Source organism: Triticum dicoccoides, chromosome 3B, assembly GCF_002162155.2.
Source record: "Triticum dicoccoides isolate Atlit2015 ecotype Zavitan chromosome 3B, WEW_v2.0, whole genome shotgun sequence".
Taxonomy (NCBI): Eukaryota; Viridiplantae; Streptophyta; class Magnoliopsida; order Poales; family Poaceae; genus Triticum; species Triticum dicoccoides.
Window position 1 is genome coordinate 718,238,857 of NC_041385.1, and position 17,485 is coordinate 718,256,341.

Consider the following 17,485-nt stretch of genomic DNA (forward strand, 5'->3'; position numbering starts at 1 on the left):
GCGGCGGCCGACCGTCTGTCGAGATGCAAAGAAAGCAAGCATGACCACCTTCTACGGGCACCATGTCGTCGCTCCGCGTCATGTTCGACGAAATGCCAACACCAACACCAACGGGCGATGATCCCTTCTACAACCAGTTCATGGAGTATGTCATCTTTGAGGGCGGGCATGGCCGTGCCTATGATCCCAACGAGACCCAAAGTCAGAATGGCCGCGCCCAGTATGTTGCCGATGAAGAGGCCCACAACCTTGCTGACTACGACCATGGTGATTCGTGGCATGAAGATGATGACATCTATTGCGAAGGTGATGGTGATGAAGAAGAAGGCATTGATATTACGGGCGAGCCATTGTCCATCGACGAGCTCACCCAAAGAGCGGAAGCACAAAAGAGAAAGAAGAGCATTTGTACCAGTTCATACTCACAAGAAGAGGACAAGTTGATTTGCCAAAGTTGGATGGAGATTAATCAAGATCCGAGGACCGGTGCGCAACAAAAGGGACTTGTTTTTTTGGACAAGAGTTCACAAAACATTCCATGAAAGAAAGTTGTTTGCGCCCTACCAACTTACAAGCGACCATGGCATCACCTCGATTCAAAAGAGGTGGTTGTTCATCCAACAAGAATGCAACAAGTATTATGCTGCACTTGAGAGCATTGAAGCACGACCTGTGAGTGGTCTCGGCATTGGGGACATGGTATGATCTCCTCATCCTAGTTCTTTCGTTGCTACGGCCATGAGACTTTGGCCTTCTATATGTTTGAATGTTCAATTATTGTTGGTCGTGTAGGCATTTCAATCTTTGGAAGAATTCAAGGTCCGGCATAATGACAAGCCATTCACTCTTACGCATTGTTGGACGATCATCAACAATTGCCCTAAGTTGAAAGATCAATATCGTGAACTTCAAAGGAAGAGAGGCAAGAAGACGGTCGCGTTGGCCAGAGGTGGAGATGGTGAGGCGTTGAAGAGGCCGAGGGGTAAGACCAACTCCAAGGTGGACGACATACGTGATGCGTCATCCATGGCCTTGCATTAGACTTTGCACGGCATGATGTCTCAAAAGGATGTGAGACGAGAAAAGGCGACAAAGCAAGGACGAGCAAATGAAGCAATACCTAGAGCTTCAAAGGAAGAAGCTTGAGATGGAGGAGGCGGCCAAGAAGAGGAAGATCGACATGGAGGAGGTGTCCCGGCAAAGGCAGCTCGACATCAAGGCCGCCAATGTCACGGCCCGGCAGAGGCAGCTTGATATCGAGGCCACCAACATCAAAACCAAAGTAAACGAAGTGGCCCTAGCGATCATGAGCGTGGACTTGAGCAAGATGAGCAAGAATACGAGGAGCTGGTTCGAGGCCAGGCAGAAGGAGATGTTCGACGCCGACGGGCTAAACTAGGTCGTCAGTTCGGCCATGGCCGTTCTTTTGGAGGCTGGCATGGGTGCCGGCCGCTGGGCTGCTGGCTGTGTGCCGGCGAGAAACCTATTCATTTTGGGGGCTGGCTTTGTTACCGGCCGCTGGTTGTATTCCCGACGACAAAACTATTCATTTTTTATAGGCTGGCTGTGTTGCCGGCCGTTGGCTGTGTTACCGGCTAGGACGTGTAGGAGCCGCTGGCTGTGTTGGCGGCATGAACTAGGTCCGCTGGCCTGAATTAGGGCGTGGTTTATTCGAATTGGCGTTTGAAAAAGGATGCGGATAGGATGCGGCCTGGATGCGGCCGCGCGTTGGACGCACGGCCACCGCATCCGAGAAATGGTCCGGACACAGTCTCATTGCCCCAAACATATAAAATCTGGACAAAACGGACATCTGGTCGTGCGCTGGAGTTGGCCTGAGTGCATGCGTGCGACGACGAGCTGCCCACTAGCCTGCACCTAGGTTGAGTAGAGTCATGATCCCATCCTCCCATGTGATTCAGCTTCGGAGCCACATCTTCTCCGTTATTTAATCGCGGCATCCCCGGTGAAAAGGTACGGTGGCATTGATCGTCGCCGGTGATGGAAGCGGACGCGCTGCTGGAGAAGATACGGGTGCTGGAGGAGGGCCAGGCCGAGCTCAAGCGGGAGATAGGCAAGCTCACGACGGACCGCCGCGACGCCGACGCCGGGCGCCGCGCTTTCCGCGCGCTGCCGCCGCAGCCGCAGCCGCGACGCGTCGTCGCCCGCAGCGGCGGCGGGTTGGCCAGCAGGCACTGCCACTGGAAGTGGGTACTGCAGTCGCTGGGGCAGGCCGTGCACGTCATTGGCACCGACGACAAGTTCTTGTACTGGTGAGGTCCCTTGCCTGTGTTGTTTCGGTTGTGCACACTCATTGTTCACTAGGTGCTTGACGAAATGCTAGACTAGTTCTATTCATAGATTTTTCTTCTTCTTTCTGTTTGGCCCGAGCGCCATGCATAGATTGAAATTCAGATATGGGGCTTTTGCTTACTTGGTTATGCAATCCTGGCTACTGAGTACGCCCTTTCCACCTTTGGGTTCTATATCTTGATCCGGTCCTGCGTGAGTGCAATCTCTACTCTCTAGCTTGTTCCAGTGATCATGATACGGTGTTTTCTTGCATTGAAACATGACTTTGGAAGTAAAGTAATGGGATAATTGCTTCTTATTGTAGTAGAGCTGGGGCAAAGTGAAAACTTCTGCAATAACTGTTGCTGAAAGTGATAGAACTGACAATTTACCTAGTGCGAAGTGCATTTCGGTTTTCTTTATTAAAATACATAGCATATCTTGATGCATGTAATTGGCAATTATTTATGTAATAGGCATTCCTAATCACAGTCGACTCTGCTCGATGGTATGAATGCATGTTTTACCAAATTCTTCCTTCTTGTTCTGTAATCTAGGAACCGGTATGCTGAGCATTTGTTTGGCTATTCTGCATCAGAAGCAGTTGGTCAGAATGCCGTTGAATTAATTGTTCATCCTACTGACTACAATTCAGCAAAAATCGTCATCCAGACTATATTTACAGGGAAGTGCTGGAGAGGGAAGTTTCCTGTTAAGAACAAGTCAGGAGACAGGTTTTTTATTCTTGGCCAGAACACCCTTTTATACGATGACGATGGTAGCTTGGTGGGCCTCATTGGTATCTCGCATGATTTACGGACATTAGAGGAGATATGTAGTCCCTCAGGTTCAGCGGAATCCTATCCAAGTACAGCAAGGCTCAAGTTCCATGCTAACAACCAGCCTAAAAGTGGTTCACTAAACAAAGGTTCTCTTCAATCTTCTACGACCTCCAAGATAGTAACTTTGGTAAGTTCTATTGCTGTTCAATTTCAAATGGAAATTACTATTTCTGGTTCTTATTCTTCATTTATTTCTTAGTGTATTCTTTTCTTGATGTTCAGGTTACCAGTGTTACAAGTAGAGTTTGTTCTCGGACAAGGACGTGTCAGGATAGCGACAAACAGTATGGTAGTGGCTCTGAGGGACAGTATTCTGAACTTGATCTCCAGGACGAGCTGGTATCAAGTGAAGAAAACACCGCTGGTGGGGATGTAATGCATCGTGCCTTTGTGGCCGAAGAGAAATCCCCTGGTGAGTTGTACAAAACAATTAGTGATGATTCAGGAGAAGGAAAAGTAGGATTTCACAAGATTTTAAATTCGAAGGCTGAGGCATTGTTGGCCAAGATGGGCATATCATGGCCTTGGAAAGGCCATGAAATTCATGGGGGTTCTGGGAATAATAACGTGAACTCAATACAGTTGCATGATAAGCCAGAGAATGACCAGACCTTTCAGAGAGTTCCAGTTCTAGAGCCTATCATAATTCCAGGCTGCCAAGACAGCGAATACAATCGGGCTTGCAAATATGAGGTCTCAGGTTCCTGGTGGGATTGCAACAAGGACTGTGCGAGTAGCATGAGCAGCACTTGGAGTACTAATAGCAGCAGTATTGATTATGAAGCAGACTACTTAGATTATGAGGTTTTCTGGGAAGACCTAGTAATTGGAGAACAAGCAGGTCAAGGTAGTTACTTTTCCCTTTGCAATTACTCCATCTATAGGCACTCAGATCTCTTGGTTAACATGTACTTCAAAAACATTAGTATTAGGCATAGCCGTAGCTTGTAATCATAACTACTTAAGCGGTTTGTTCTTTGTCAGTAATTCACACTATGCATGCATCTTAATAGCTCATAGGCATAGTACAAATCGGTTTTTTGTCAGTTAAATTCCTCGCTCTTCATGCTTCTTAATAAAAGCTTGTGTATTCTCCTCTTATCGTTGGCATAATTCAGACCAGTTATGTTTCTTCTACTCTTCAATAGTCATAACAGTTCAGTTAATTTCATGATTTTACAGTAGTCCTAGTGGCGTGAGTGTCTATTCCGAGATTCTAAGTTGCAAGTGATATGCATGTACTACTTGTTTACTCCTGAAAGTCCATATAGATAATCACACAGAATTATCAGTAATATCCCTATTCTTAGACTACTGTATGCAATCTGGTACTCATCTGTGCTATTTTCATGTTCAATGCATACAGGTTGATGCGGAACAGTGTATCATGCTTTGTGGCATGGCTCGGTAAGTCGGTATATCATTTCTGTTGCATGAATATTAATGGAGTTTTACATCTTAACAACAGATTCTCAGTATTTATCCATGTTCCTGTAGGACGTGGCAGCTAAAGTATTCTCCAAGCAGGAATATTCAGAAGAAATGATGACTACCTTCAGACAAGAGGTGAACATTTATATGTACATACAATTTCTGTTGACCATCATCTCAAAAAAATTCTGTTGACCTTAAATTGCTCACGAATTTGAATATAATGGCAATGAAACTACATTATATCTACTGTATTATTGAGACAGATACTCCATCACAGGAACTAAGTGCAAGATTGCGACTGGACTCCGACACTCCGTTTCACATAACCTACTGTTACCGTTTTCGCTATTCTATGTTAATGTACCCATATGGATAAATATGAAGACAAAATATGGTGTTGACAAACCTTAACTTTTTTTGGTTTTTTGTGGGTCAAATAGCACCACATTGATAACTTTCAAAATCCTGGGATCCCTTTTTCATAGTTTGTGGCCATGATTATATTTGTATCCTTCAAATGTGTAGGTATCATTGATGAAGAAACTACGACATCCCAATATAATACTTTTCATGGGTGCAGTTGTGTCGCAGCAACCACTTTGTATTGTTACTGAATTTCTCCCACGGTATGCTGTACATCTTCCTACATGTCTTTCTTATTGATACTAGTAAGAACATTTCTAAGGATTAATGGGTGGCTCAACAGCTGGCACACAAGGTTCTGTAAGCAACCACCGAGTTTTATACTCCCCTCTTGTTGAAAAAGTTGGGAGTGCTAATACCCCCTGTTCTATTTGTTTGATACTAAAGCCACTTTCGACATACCATGCATTGATTTTGTACTAGGTGGAGTTGTTCTTATTTTCCATGGGTTTTAAATCATTCTGGGTATTGGAAATATAGTTTTATGCGTTCTTCTGTAATTGTGTATACTCTAGAATCTCACAAGAGGTCATTTTGTTTTACTTGCTCTGTATAACACTTCTGAGTCCCATACGCAGCGGGAGTTTGTTCCGGTTGCTCCAAAATAACATTGGCAAGCTGGATCCAAGGCGGAGAGTTAACATGGCTATAGATATTGTGAGTGCATTTTCTTTTAACAGCTGGTTAAGGAATCAAGAAATATCCAGCCAAATATACATGGAACTTTTGAGAAATGAACATGTTGTAGCAGAAGAACTAGATAACATTCTTCACTTGAAGATCTCAAGAGATGTGTTGAATAGATACAGAAATATTTTTTACAACTGCCTAAAAGCGAAGTTGAACTTCGTGTAAGCTAAGCCATATCTGTAGCTTCAGTTTATGGAAGAATGAAACAGAAAATAGGTGATGTATTTTACCTGCTATCAAACATGGTATCTTGTGCTATATCACACATTATGTTACTATATGATCATAACTGAAGATTATATCACCAAAAGTCAATCGTGATTCATGTGATTTACCTGCTATCAAACATGGTATCTTGTGCAGTATTGTTGTTACCTTAACCCTCTTAACCCATCAAGATAGAAGTTACTTGATATATTCTTTGTGGAGTACACATTTTTCCATGTGGATTCTTAGAAGAAGAATTAATATTGTTGCAGGCAAGGGGCATGAACTATCTTCACAATTCCATCCCCACTATTGTGCACCGTGATTTGAAATCGCCAAACCTGCTGGTTGATAAGAATTGGAATGTAAAGGTAAGTATGAAGCTTTGTTCTCCATACTTTATATTGTCTCATCTCACTTGGTTCTATTAGGTTGCGGACTTTGGTCTTTCACGTCTGAAACTTGAAACATTTCTGACAACAAAAACTGGAAAGGGAACAGTAAGTACAAGCAAACGTGACCTTTTGACATGGACTCTCCAGACTGACAAGTTTGTCATAAACTTTAACCTAGTACCTGATAACCTGGTTTCCACATCCAGCCCCAGTGGATGGCTCCGGAGGTGTTGCGGAGTGAACCTTCAAATGAAAAGTAAGCTCAGTGTGGGGATTCTTGAACAATATATATCCTTGTTGCCTAAGGATGATAACTCATTTCTTCCTTTTTATTGAGTATAGGTCTGATGTATTCAGCTATGGAGTGGTCCTATGGGAGCTTGTTACTCAGAAGATTCCCTGGGATACGCGCAATACAATGCAGGTACGTTTTTACTATGCATATTGGTTTTTCCCTTTTTGTGGTGTCTTGGAACCAACAAAAATCTTGGAAGATGCTTGCTTACTGGTAAATGGTAAATGTTTTCCAAGAAGCGAAATCGTGATCGTCGCAGGAAACCTTAATTTCTTTTCTGCTTCTTACTTTCAACGTAACAGCACAAGCTTTGCGGCCCCTATGTTGCAGGTTGTCGGAACCGTGGGTTTCATGGATGGCAGACTTGAAATTCCAGGGGACACGGATCCTCAGTGGGCATCGATGATCCAGAGTTGTTGGGACAGGTACATACTACCATTCTGCACGCTGGTACTGAACAACCGTTTCCCGATCCCGTTGTATGATTATCCTTTCTGTTAGCAGTGACCCGCAACGCCGCCCTTCGTTCCAAGAACTCCTTGAGAGGCTCCAGGTGCTACAAAAGCAGTACACTGTTGAAGCGCAAATGGAGCGAAAAAGGGCTGGGAAAGGTGCTGGAAAGATGAGCGCCAAAGATGAGAGCTAGCTTTGTGTTTTGATGGAGATGGATTATGCAGCCCTCATCTTGGTGGGGCAAAATTTTGTGTTTTGACCCTTTTGGAGAAGCTGTTCGAGATCTGACCCTGGTTTGCCAAAAATTTGAGATCTGACCCTTTTCCTACCGCCAAGGGGCATGGCGGTAGGGTATAACAGCCTACCGCCGAGGTTCCTGGCGGTAGGGTTGCATGCCTTACCGCAAAATAATTCTAAGTTTCAGACACAGTGCCTGTGAGCACCTACCGCCGGGCACCTTGGCGGTAGGGTTACACATGCTACCGTCATCCCCTGTGGCAGTAGGGATGCGTTGCGCTGACGTGGTCAAGTTCCTTACTATCATGGGTCTTGGCGATAGGCTGCTATACCCTACCGCCAACCCCTCGGCGGTAGGAAAAGGGTCAGATCCTAAAGTTTTTGCAAACGAGGGTCAGATCTCGAACAACTTCTCCAAAAAGGTCAAAACACGAAATTTAGCCTCTTGGTGGATGGCTTATACAAGCGAGCTTGGAAGGGTTTACCTTGAGGCTTGAAGCTTTGGAATGCAATTTGTCTCCTGAATAGGAGGTTAAGAGGACGCTGGCGACGTGACATGAGACTGTCAGCCGTTTCAAGGCTAGTCTGGATTTTGGGACCTGGGATAGGTGTTCAAATATGATTGGTCCAACAGCTCAATCATTGTACATGCGGAGTGTGTGCTAGCCATGGTATTGGCATTGTATATGTTAAGAACAAAAATAATTAGAATAATTAAGGAATGATTCCTGGTTAACAGCAACTGAGGAATAATTAAGGAATAATTCCTGCGTAACTGAGTCGCTCCGTTCCCCCGGCTCGAAAAGCTACGATGCAATGGGTGCTTTCTTGTTGTATATATAGCCCTTTCATCATCAATAAAGATAACGATTTATCCATCAATCACTTGTGCTTCAACACGTCATCGACACTTTTCTCTGCCGACAGCGGTTAGGCCACGAGAGGAGTGGAATCGGCCTAATGCCAACAAAGAACATAACAGAGACTAGAAGCAGAGGAAGAACTAAAGACGAGGGTTGTCACTGTCGCCGTCGTTTCACTAGTCTCCACCATAGGCGAAGGAAACCGTCTTCCATGGCAGCCTTGCATGTGCTCCCGCAGGCCCTGGGTGTCATCGACGGCGAGAGTGCCCTAGCCCGTCGCCGTCTGGCTGCGCCCGTGCTCATACGACCCTGGCCTCCAACACGACACACAACGTCGCGGCCTCAGCCTCCTCTCCAAGACCATATCGTGGATGAATATTTATTTACCCTCGATATTTCCGTAAGAGAAATATGCTGGCATGAACACATCGGGAATGATCACCCATTAATTTTCCAAGACATCAAGTCTATCACCTGTTACTTAGAAAATCAACTTCAAGTTGAGATTTTGTGATCAGATATTTTTATTTGCAGATCCATTTAAAAAGCTCTTAGTACTCTTTACATCCACTTATGATAGTACTACCATTCAACGGTAAAGAAACATAGAATTGCTTAAAATCATCATATTCACCGACGGGTGCTATACTATTATTTGAAACTTTTGCTAGTATTGAGAATATTAAGCAAGTTGGCAGTGACAAAACAGAAGCATGAGGAATTCAAAATAAAGTGGAGCTAAATGACAACCAAAGACATAACGACCTATTAATAGGGGATAGAGAATTTTCACAAAAATGATCACAACGACAACTCTCAAGTTTGTCAATGTGTGGTTATACAAATATTGCCGAACCACATCACCAGGCCTGCACATCACATTGAAAATGGCCAATAAGTTCAGTGGGATAAATTTAAAAAATTACAAACATACAACCGCAGAAATATTTTGATACATGATTGTTCTCATAATCTTCATCAGGAGGAGAACAAAAATCTAGTGTAGTAAAAGGATTATGAACTCCTTTGCATTGAGGATACGTTCGCAAATTATTATTTTTTCTCACGTAATCTCTAAAAATATCATTAGCCTGTACTTGTACTACTAGATGTAGTATGATGTTCAATATCATATATCTCGAACACGGTATTCAATAAATTTGAATGTATGGATCAATGCATACTCAATATTGTTGAGTACACACTATTTTTTCTAAATCTTACAAAAAAATTGGCTTGAAGCCTTCTGGTTTGTGGATGATTAGAAAAAATTATTGTCAATTTTGTTGGTCACAACTTACCAAAGCTACAAAATTTCTCAAATCATCTAATTTTATGTGCACGGTGCACCACATGTGTCATACGGAAATCGATTTTAAACACTCTTACAATAAAATTTCAGAAGTCACTCTTTCTTCGACAGTACAAGTGATGAATTTAACCTACTTGTGCAAAAGAAAAAAGTAAAGGAATTCCGAAAATGTTTTTCTAACAAAGTACAATCAAAATCGCTCACATACAATCATTCTTATCAAAGCGCGCCCGCACGCCCTACTCATATGTGCATCTTCGAGAGACTAGGCCGGCATGAAGTCACCACCGGCGCTTCGCAGTCAACGGAAACGTCTCCTTCAACTGAACGAACATCGCCGGAAGACTAAAACAAATTCAAGAAAATGTGAACACCAATGTCGAGGCTAAGACTTGAACTCTGGTGGAATAAGGATAACAGTGTCCTTCTAAGCATCCAATCACAGGATGGTTCACGAAATCCGAAAATGTTACACTAGAGCAATGTAAGCTATATATACATATGTATTTCTTCAACAACAACAACAAAAGCTATACATATATGCATAAAATCGCGTGCATGCGAATTCAGGACGAAACTAACGCGAGAGCATCGGGTTCGGACGAATGGCAGCCACCCCCGGGCAGGTACCAGAGCAAGTAGCCGCCCCCTGGAAATAGCACACGGCGAGCGCAAGGCACGGCGCATGCATGCCCGCCCGCCCGCGCACACAGACGACGCGCCCGCGCAGGTCCGCTATCGCCAGGGACGAACGACGTGCGTGCGTGCGACGGCGTCTCCGGTCCTACGCGCGCCGGTCAACCCAGCCATGGCTGTCGCCTCCCCTCGCCGCGGCCGCGGCCGCGGCGGCGCCGTCGCTCTCCTCCTCCTCCCCGTCCTCCTCCTGGCGTGCCGGGCGCCGGCCGCGGCAGGCTTCAACACCGAGTTCGAGGAAGACAAATCGCCCAAGCTCCCCCGCTGCGACAACCCCTTCCAGAAGGTGCCCGCCGATCGACCGATTCTACTGTCAATCATCCATCCCGGCGAGCTCACTAACTACGTTTACGCGCCCATGCATGCATGCGTGCGCGCAGGTGAAAGTGATGTACTGGGTGGACGGCGAGCAGATGAGCGCCCTGATCGGGATGACGGCGAGGTTCGGCGGGATGGTGCCGGACACCGCGGCCGCCGCCCCGAAGCTCCCCGCCGTGATTCCCAGCTCCAAGACCGGCTGCCAGAAGTCCCCCCAGGCAATTAAACAACTCTCCCTGCCAGCGCGCGCGCGCACAGCATACACACACGCCCACATATCTGTTCTGAACTGCATTTCCTTCGCTGCAGCTGGCTGGCAACATCGCCGTGACGGAGCGCGGCGAGTGCACGTACCTCGAGAAGGCGAACGCGGCCGCGTCCAGCGGCGCCAAGGCGATGGTCATGGCCAACGACATCGACGGTCAGTCATCTGCACCATTTCCATCATCCATTACAACTGCACGCACGCCACAAACAAACACAGGGCATCGGTGCGCGCGAGCGGGACTGACGAGCAGAGCTCTCTCGGCTGGCTGGCAGATGTGGGGAAGATGGTGTGCAGCAAGAACGACACGGCGCTCGACTTCAAGATCCCGGTCGTGATCGTGTCGCGCTCCAACGGGCTCAAGATCTTCGAGGCCATGGACGGCGCGAAGAAGGGTGAGGAGACCTGAACTCATCGTAAATCAGTTGGTCGCCGTATATATATACTACGTACTCGTATACTACATGTGGTTTGCGGCGACCGATTATGTGCGGGCTCAGCTTGGTTGATTTGCAGTGGAGATGCAGCTCTTCTCGCCGAACAAGGCGGCTTTCGACGCCGCCATCCCGTTCCTCTGGCTCATGGCCGTCAGCACCACCGCCTGCGCCGCCGTCTGGACCGCCGTCGTCGTCGGCGAGGAGGTAAGAAATTAAAACAAAAATCGTTTCGTTTCAACAGATTTCATGCACCCACGGCGGCAGCATCATCACATGGATGAAACGGCTGGGCCGACCGCGTGTGTGTAGGAGAAGAAGGCTCCTCCGGAGGGCGACCAGGAGGCTGCCAAAGCCGAGGAGCCTGAGATCGTGGAGCTGCAGGCCGAGACGGCGTTCGTGTTCGTCATCGTGTCGTCCTGCGTCCTGCTCTTCCTCTTCTTCTTCAACTCCATCTGGTCCGCGTGGTTGATGGTCGGGCTCTTCTGCCTCGGCGGTCTCCAGGTAACCACTTCACTTGATGTCTTGATCCATTGTGGCTTGTTTCATCTCTTGCTTTTCTGACGGCCTGCCCCTGTACATTTCACGTTCAGGGCTTGCACTTCCTCGCGTCGACACTCATTGTCAGGTACAGTATAGACGACCCGATGACACTTAAATCTCAAACTCATCTGAATTCTTGGACCATTCTGTGTCATCTTAATTTGATGTGGATGGACAGAGCATGCAAGAAGTGCGGCGACACGAAAATAAAGCTCCCGGCGGTCGGGAACGTGACGGCGGTGACGCTCGTCGTGCTGCCGATAGCGCTGTTCATCGTCATCATGTGGGCGACGCACCAGACCTCGCCGTTCGCCTGGGTTGGCCAGAACCTCATGGTACGTAAAAAATGAAGGAAATTGCCAAATTCCACCGTTTGTGGTGTTTTATTTGATTTTCACGTGTTTTACTTGTGCTTAATTCTTCCTTTTCCAGGGCATCGGTATGATGATCCTCGTGTTGCAAATAGTGCAAATGCCAAACATAAAAGTAAGACCACCATGGACATTCATTCATTCTATCTACGTACTCTCTCTTGCCAATTGCATCGATCTTGCACGTACTGGCCTCTGATGTGATCGGTTTTAGGTGGCGTCGGCGCTTCTGATCAGCGCGTTCCTCTACGACATATTCTGGGTGTTCATCTCGCCCTTGATATTCAAGAAGAGTGTCATGATCACGGTACATTTCATCCATCCCACAGTAGCAAACTCTAAATCCCTGGATAACACATGCCTGCAGGCGATCGATCTGGTACTTACGACGCGCGTGTGAAAAATGTGATGTAGGTTGCCAAGGGCACGGACAACGGGCCGAGCCTGCCGATGGTCCTGAAGATGCCCAAGGAGTTCGACGTGTGGAACGGCTACGACATGATCGGCTTCGGCGACATCCTCTTCCCAGGGCTCCTCGTCGCCTTCAGCTTCAGGTAATAAAACACCACACACAGAAGGAGTTTCTGAACCCCATTCCTCTTGAACCAAATGTTGCCGACATTCACCTGGATTGCATGATGCAGATTTGACAGATCGCACGGGAAGGGCGTGGGCAACGGTTATTTCCCCTACGTCATGATCGGCTACGCAGTTGGTATGTCCAAATTTCTGAACCTCGTGATAGATAACCACCTTTGCAAGTGCCATAAGCTGTTACTAACTGATAGCTAGCCCAAATTTGACGATGCAGGGCTGTCATGCACGTATGTCGGCCTGTACCTGATGAAGAGCGGCCAGCCAGCCCTGCTCTACCTCGTCCCCTGTACGCTAGGTACCATCACCAAGCAGCCCAGTCCGGCCATGGCGCCGACTTTTAGAAATCTCGAGCTCTTGGCATGTACTATGGGTTGATCTTGTGGTCTGAAATTGATGTTGCAGGAACCATCGCTGCGCTGGGCGCGCAGAGAGGGGAGCTCAGCCAGCTCTGGAACGCCAAGGCATAGGAGAGCATCACCGTGGATGGATTGCAATGCTCAGGGCGTACGGTGGCCTCGAGAGCTACAAATCCTCTCAAGTTAATCCGGCAAAAGAAGGATGAAACATCTGTAATTTTCGTAGCAATTGTTAGTGTGTCCATATGTTAATTGTATGTAGGGTGCAGGTTAATTAACCGTGTATTTATACTGCGATGCCAGTAGCTGTTAGTAGTACTTGTTGTACCAAGACACGCGACACTATCCAAACTTCACTAAGAAAAGGGAGATCGCTCTTGATCCAAATCATAACCACTAGTAGTAAGTACGTAGTCTCTACTGCCGGAGATCGTGTTAACCTGGCTCGATCGATCGATCGTTTCAGCGAGCTTGCATGCCTACTGCACTGGCGCTTGCAGTGTCACCACGATCGGGCTCACGACGGCGTGCCGGCCGTCGCTCCACGTCAGCGCCCCGCTCCTCACCACGGAGCTCCCGGGCTCCATCTTCGCCCGCGCCGCGGCCTCCACGTGCACCGTGAAGCTGAGCTTCTGCCCGTCGCGCCGGAACGCCAGCCGGTCGGGCCGCACCGTGACATTGCACCCCTCTGGCGCCCTCACGATGGCGCGGTACGCCGACCTGCCGCCGCCCACGTTGGTCACCGTGCGGATGAAGTGGGTCCTCATCTTCGCCTTCGCGCCGTCCGCCACGAACGTGGCCGACAGGGACGGGTAGTTGAGGTTGCCGGCGTGCCCGGCGCGGCGCGCGCCGCGGCAGTCGGCCCGGCGCCGCGTGATCGCCCGGACGTTCTGCTCCGTGTAGTTCAGGTTGCAGAGGAAGTTGACGTAGTCCGCGGGCGCGATGTCGTAGACGAGGCCCGGGTCCATGGCGCGCATCGGGTCCACGTGCCCGGCGCCGAAGTCGAACACGTCCGCGACCTTGCCGGTGGACTCGTCGAGCATGGTGCCGTTGCTGTTGTCCCTCGTGTAGGCCGTGGTCATGAGCGCCGACTTGATTGCCGCGGGGCTCCACGTCGGGTGCGCCGCCTTGAGCAGCGCCGCCAGGCCGGAGACGTGCGGGCAGGCCATGGACGTGCCGGAGAGGATGTTGAATTCCGTGCGCCGGCTGTCCGAGGGGATGCCTGCCGGGCCGACGCCGCTGGGCCACGCGGCGAGGATGTTCAGGCCGGGCGCTATGAGGTCCGGTTTGAGTGTCTCTGGAGATTGGGGGTTCGGGCCGCGCGCCGAGAACGCCGCGACCACCGGCGCCGGGTGCACGCCGAGGTGAGTGCCCTCGAACAGGATGGTGCCCGTGGCCGGCTTCTGCGGGGTGGACGACGCGATGTACTTACGGAGCTTCTCGCCGGCGGCTGCACCGACGGCGGTGGCTGGCAGGACGTGGCAGTCGGCGACGAGGCCCTCCCCGTCGAACGCCCCGTTGGCGAGCACCATCCCGGCGGCGCCCGCGCGGTGAACCACGTCACCCTTGGCGGCGCGCGAGTTCACGCCGCGGTCGCACACCACGATCTTCCCGCGCACCGCCGCCTGGTCCAGCGACCCGTCGAGGCACGTCGACGCCGAGTAACTTGTTGCCCCCGCGTACACCAGCTCGTACATTTTGCCGGACTGGAGCACCGGCCCGCCGTACACGCTCACGCCGTCGAGCACTTGGCCGTTGCCGAGACGCACGTTGGCCGGGAAGGCGCGGTCCATGGACCCAGCGCCTACGGTGGTCATCCAGGGCGCCACATTGGTCACAGAGAGACCACCTGGGCCGCCGTTGCCGGCCGAAGCGGACACGACGATGCCAGCCTCTGTCGCGCCGAACGCCCCAATCGCAATGGCGTCGAGATAGTACGGCACCACGGCACCACCGACGCTGAGAGAAACAACGTCGACGCCGTCAGCGACGGCGGCGTCGAAGGCCGCGAGGATGTCGGAGTCGAAGCAGCCGCCCACCCAGCACACCTTGTACGCGGCGAGGCGCGCCTTGGGCGCCATCCCGGAGGCCACGCCGCGCGCGTATCCGAGGGTGGACGCCGGGAACACGTAGCGGCCCGCGGCGATGGACGCCGTGTGGGTGCCGTGGCCGTCGTTGTCGAGCGGCGACCTGACCTCGGCGGTCTCGTTCATCCGGCCGGAGGTGGCCTCGTAGCCCGCGGAGAAGAAGCGCGCCCCGACGAGCTTGCGGTTGCAGGAGCCGGGCGGGAAGCCGGGCCCGGACGCGCACACCCCGCGCCACCTGGGCGGGACGGGGCCGAGCCCACGGTCGCGGAAGCTGCGGTGCGCGGGCGAGATGCCGGTGTCGATGACGGCGATGACGAGGTCGGAGCCGAAGTCGGAGTCGGCGAGGATGGCCGAGGGCGGGGAGGAGAGCATCCCGAGGAACCGCGGCGAGCGCGTGGTGTCCAGGCGGCGGACGTGCTCCGGCAGCACGGCCGACACCCCGTGGGCGCCGGCCAGCGCCGCCGCGGCCGACGGCGACATCCGGGCGGAGAAGCCGTGGAGCGCCGACGAGTAGGTGTGGATCAGCGGGCCGCCCTCCGGCCACTCCCCGCCGCCCCCGGACGCCGCCAGCACCGCCGACTCGTACCAGTGCGCGTGGGTCGGGAAAGCCGACGGCTTCGCGTCGGCGTCCACCCGCACGATGTACGTCCTCTCCCCTCCGGCGTCTCCGGCGGAGGCGCCCACCGCGGCGACGAGAAGGAGCAGCGGCGGCAGCAGCAGATGGCGCGGCATTGCGCAATGGCGGATCGGGGGCAAGATTGGGGAACAGGGAGTGGAGTGGAGTGGAGCGGCGAAGGGGAAAGCCGCGCAGCGCCTGCCTCGGGTAAAGGTCAAGGAGACAGCGTGGTGGTGGTGGTGGTGCCCTGGCGTACGATGGAGCAGAGAGGTGGTGTGGCTCTGGCTCGCTGGGCTGGACCGGACCGGACTGAAGTCATCTTGCAGAGGTGGGTTTGGATGGATTTGGCGGGCCGACCCCGCCGTGTGGGTGGGTCAGCACTCGTTTGGACTCTTGATCGGTTGTTCGTTAGCCCCGTTGTTTGTACGTGCCCCCGCTCGGAGAAAAAGTTTGTTTGTACGTCCAGACGTGTGTTGTTTTTGCCTGTCACGGGTTGAAAAACCTGCAAGTTTGTACTAGAGGAGTAGGCACGCTTCGGTAGTTGTTGCACTGGCAGTAGCTTGTGAGTTGTGACTGAGTAATTATCGCCTTTTACAAACCTAACCAAGAAAAAGGTGGCATTTGTAAAATCACTAACAACTCGTTTGCCATTGCCACCCAGGCTTTCATTTCATTTGGTAGAAATGAAATGAAATCTCATTCACCTTGATAAATTATGTGTGACAAATTAAAAAATTGAACCACAAGTTCAAGCGGCAGTTATTGAAACCATGCAAGGTTACAATTTCTACCGACAGTGTTTCAGTTATACAAAAAGCATGTCTTAATAAACTATGTATTGTTTTTAATTATCGCACACAAATGTTTGTATTTATGAATTAAGTTCATAAAAAAAGGCAAAAGGACAGCACTTTTTTTGTACCATCAGATTGGGAACACACACACGCACGCACAGATAGCTCCATTGCTTCCAAGTGTTTTCTGATGAATATCTTCGGTGGCCATTTTGCAGTCCGATGCCACATAGCGCTGTTGTAAGTACAAGTGAGTGCTTCTCATCATGCTAGCGTTAAATACTACCGACACCCTGAGATGAACATACTATTTGCTCATACCGGACAAAGAACAGCTCTCTCTCCTCCACGAATGATCGAGACCGTGTTCTTTAAAGGTTTGCAGACGTTATAGCATCTCCAGCCGTTGGGCCCTCAGGGGCGCGTAAAATCGCCGCCTGGGGGCGAGCCGGCGCGAAAGATCGGTCTGAGGGCGAGTGGATTCCCAGTCGCCGACCCCAGGGCCGTCCCCAGACGCCGTTTAAGTTAAAAAAAAACATTCGGCAAAGTTCGGCTAAATTCGGCTAAAATTCGGCAAATTTGGCATATATTAGACATGTTCGACATTTTACATAGCAAATTTATCTAAAAAAAGGCCGAAACTATAACTACGGGCCGAAGAAGTCGCTGAATGTGGCGTAGTCGCCGCCGTCGTCGTTGGCCTTCTCCTCCTTGACGCGGCCGCCCCTGCTGGACCCTGCCCGGCGTCGCCATGGCGGACCGGTGGCGGTGGCGGCGCGTCGTCGTCGTCGCTGTCGTCGAGGACGACGACGCCTCCTTTGTCGCGGCCCCGACGGCGCTGTTCGAAGTGCTCCGGGGCGCGGCACTGGCGCTCCATCTCCATCCTCAGCCAGTCGTCGTGCGACCATTTTCGGGCCGCCGCCTCGTCAAGCTCCCCGTCGCCGTGCTCCGTCTTCACGGCGGGGAGC

At 50.6% G+C, this 17,485-nt stretch overlaps 2 protein-coding genes and 1 pseudogene across 2 annotated transcripts; 2 read left to right on the forward strand and 1 right to left on the reverse strand.

Annotated features, from left to right (window-relative positions):
- Positions 1–2,001: 2,001 nt before the first annotated feature.
- On the forward strand, positions 2,002–8,010 carry LOC119279859 (annotated as a pseudogene).
- Positions 8,011–10,128: 2,118 nt separating this feature from the next.
- Positions 10,129–13,312, forward strand: LOC119279860 (signal peptide peptidase-like 3). Its single transcript, XM_037560948.1, has 14 exons — positions 10,129–10,422; positions 10,517–10,672; positions 10,764–10,875; positions 10,995–11,114; positions 11,236–11,360; positions 11,466–11,657; positions 11,747–11,781; positions 11,875–12,031; positions 12,129–12,182; positions 12,282–12,374; positions 12,482–12,621; positions 12,712–12,782; positions 12,879–12,959; positions 13,067–13,312. Exons 1-14 carry the CDS (start codon positions 10,129–10,131, stop codon positions 13,129–13,131), a joined length of 1,695 nt encoding a protein of 564 aa, XP_037416845.1. The 3' UTR covers positions 13,132–13,312.
- A 45-nt stretch (positions 13,313–13,357) lies between these two features.
- LOC119278080 (subtilisin-like protease SBT1.5) lies at positions 13,358–15,953 on the reverse strand. The gene has a single exon (XM_037559439.1). The coding sequence runs from the start codon at positions 15,837–15,839 to the stop codon at positions 13,500–13,502; it is 2,340 nt and encodes a 779-aa protein (XP_037415336.1). The 5' UTR covers positions 15,840–15,953; the 3' UTR covers positions 13,358–13,499.
- Between the last annotated feature and the right edge of the window lie 1,532 nt (positions 15,954–17,485).

Coding starts and splice junctions, on each gene's coding strand:
- LOC119279860 (XM_037560948.1), top strand. CDS start 10,129: ATGCATGCCCGCCCGCCCGCGCACACAGACGACGCGCCCGCGCAGGTC. Junction 11,361..11,465: donor CCGTCGTCGTCGGCGAGGAG/GTAAGAAATTAA, acceptor GCGTGTGTGTAG/GAGAAGAAGGCTCCTCCGGA. Junction 11,782..11,874: donor GCGTCGACACTCATTGTCAG/GTACAGTATAGA, acceptor GTGGATGGACAG/AGCATGCAAGAAGTGCGGCG.
- LOC119278080 (XM_037559439.1), bottom strand. CDS start 15,839: ATGCCGCGCCATCTGCTGCTGCCGCCGCTGCTCCTTCTCGTCGCCGCG.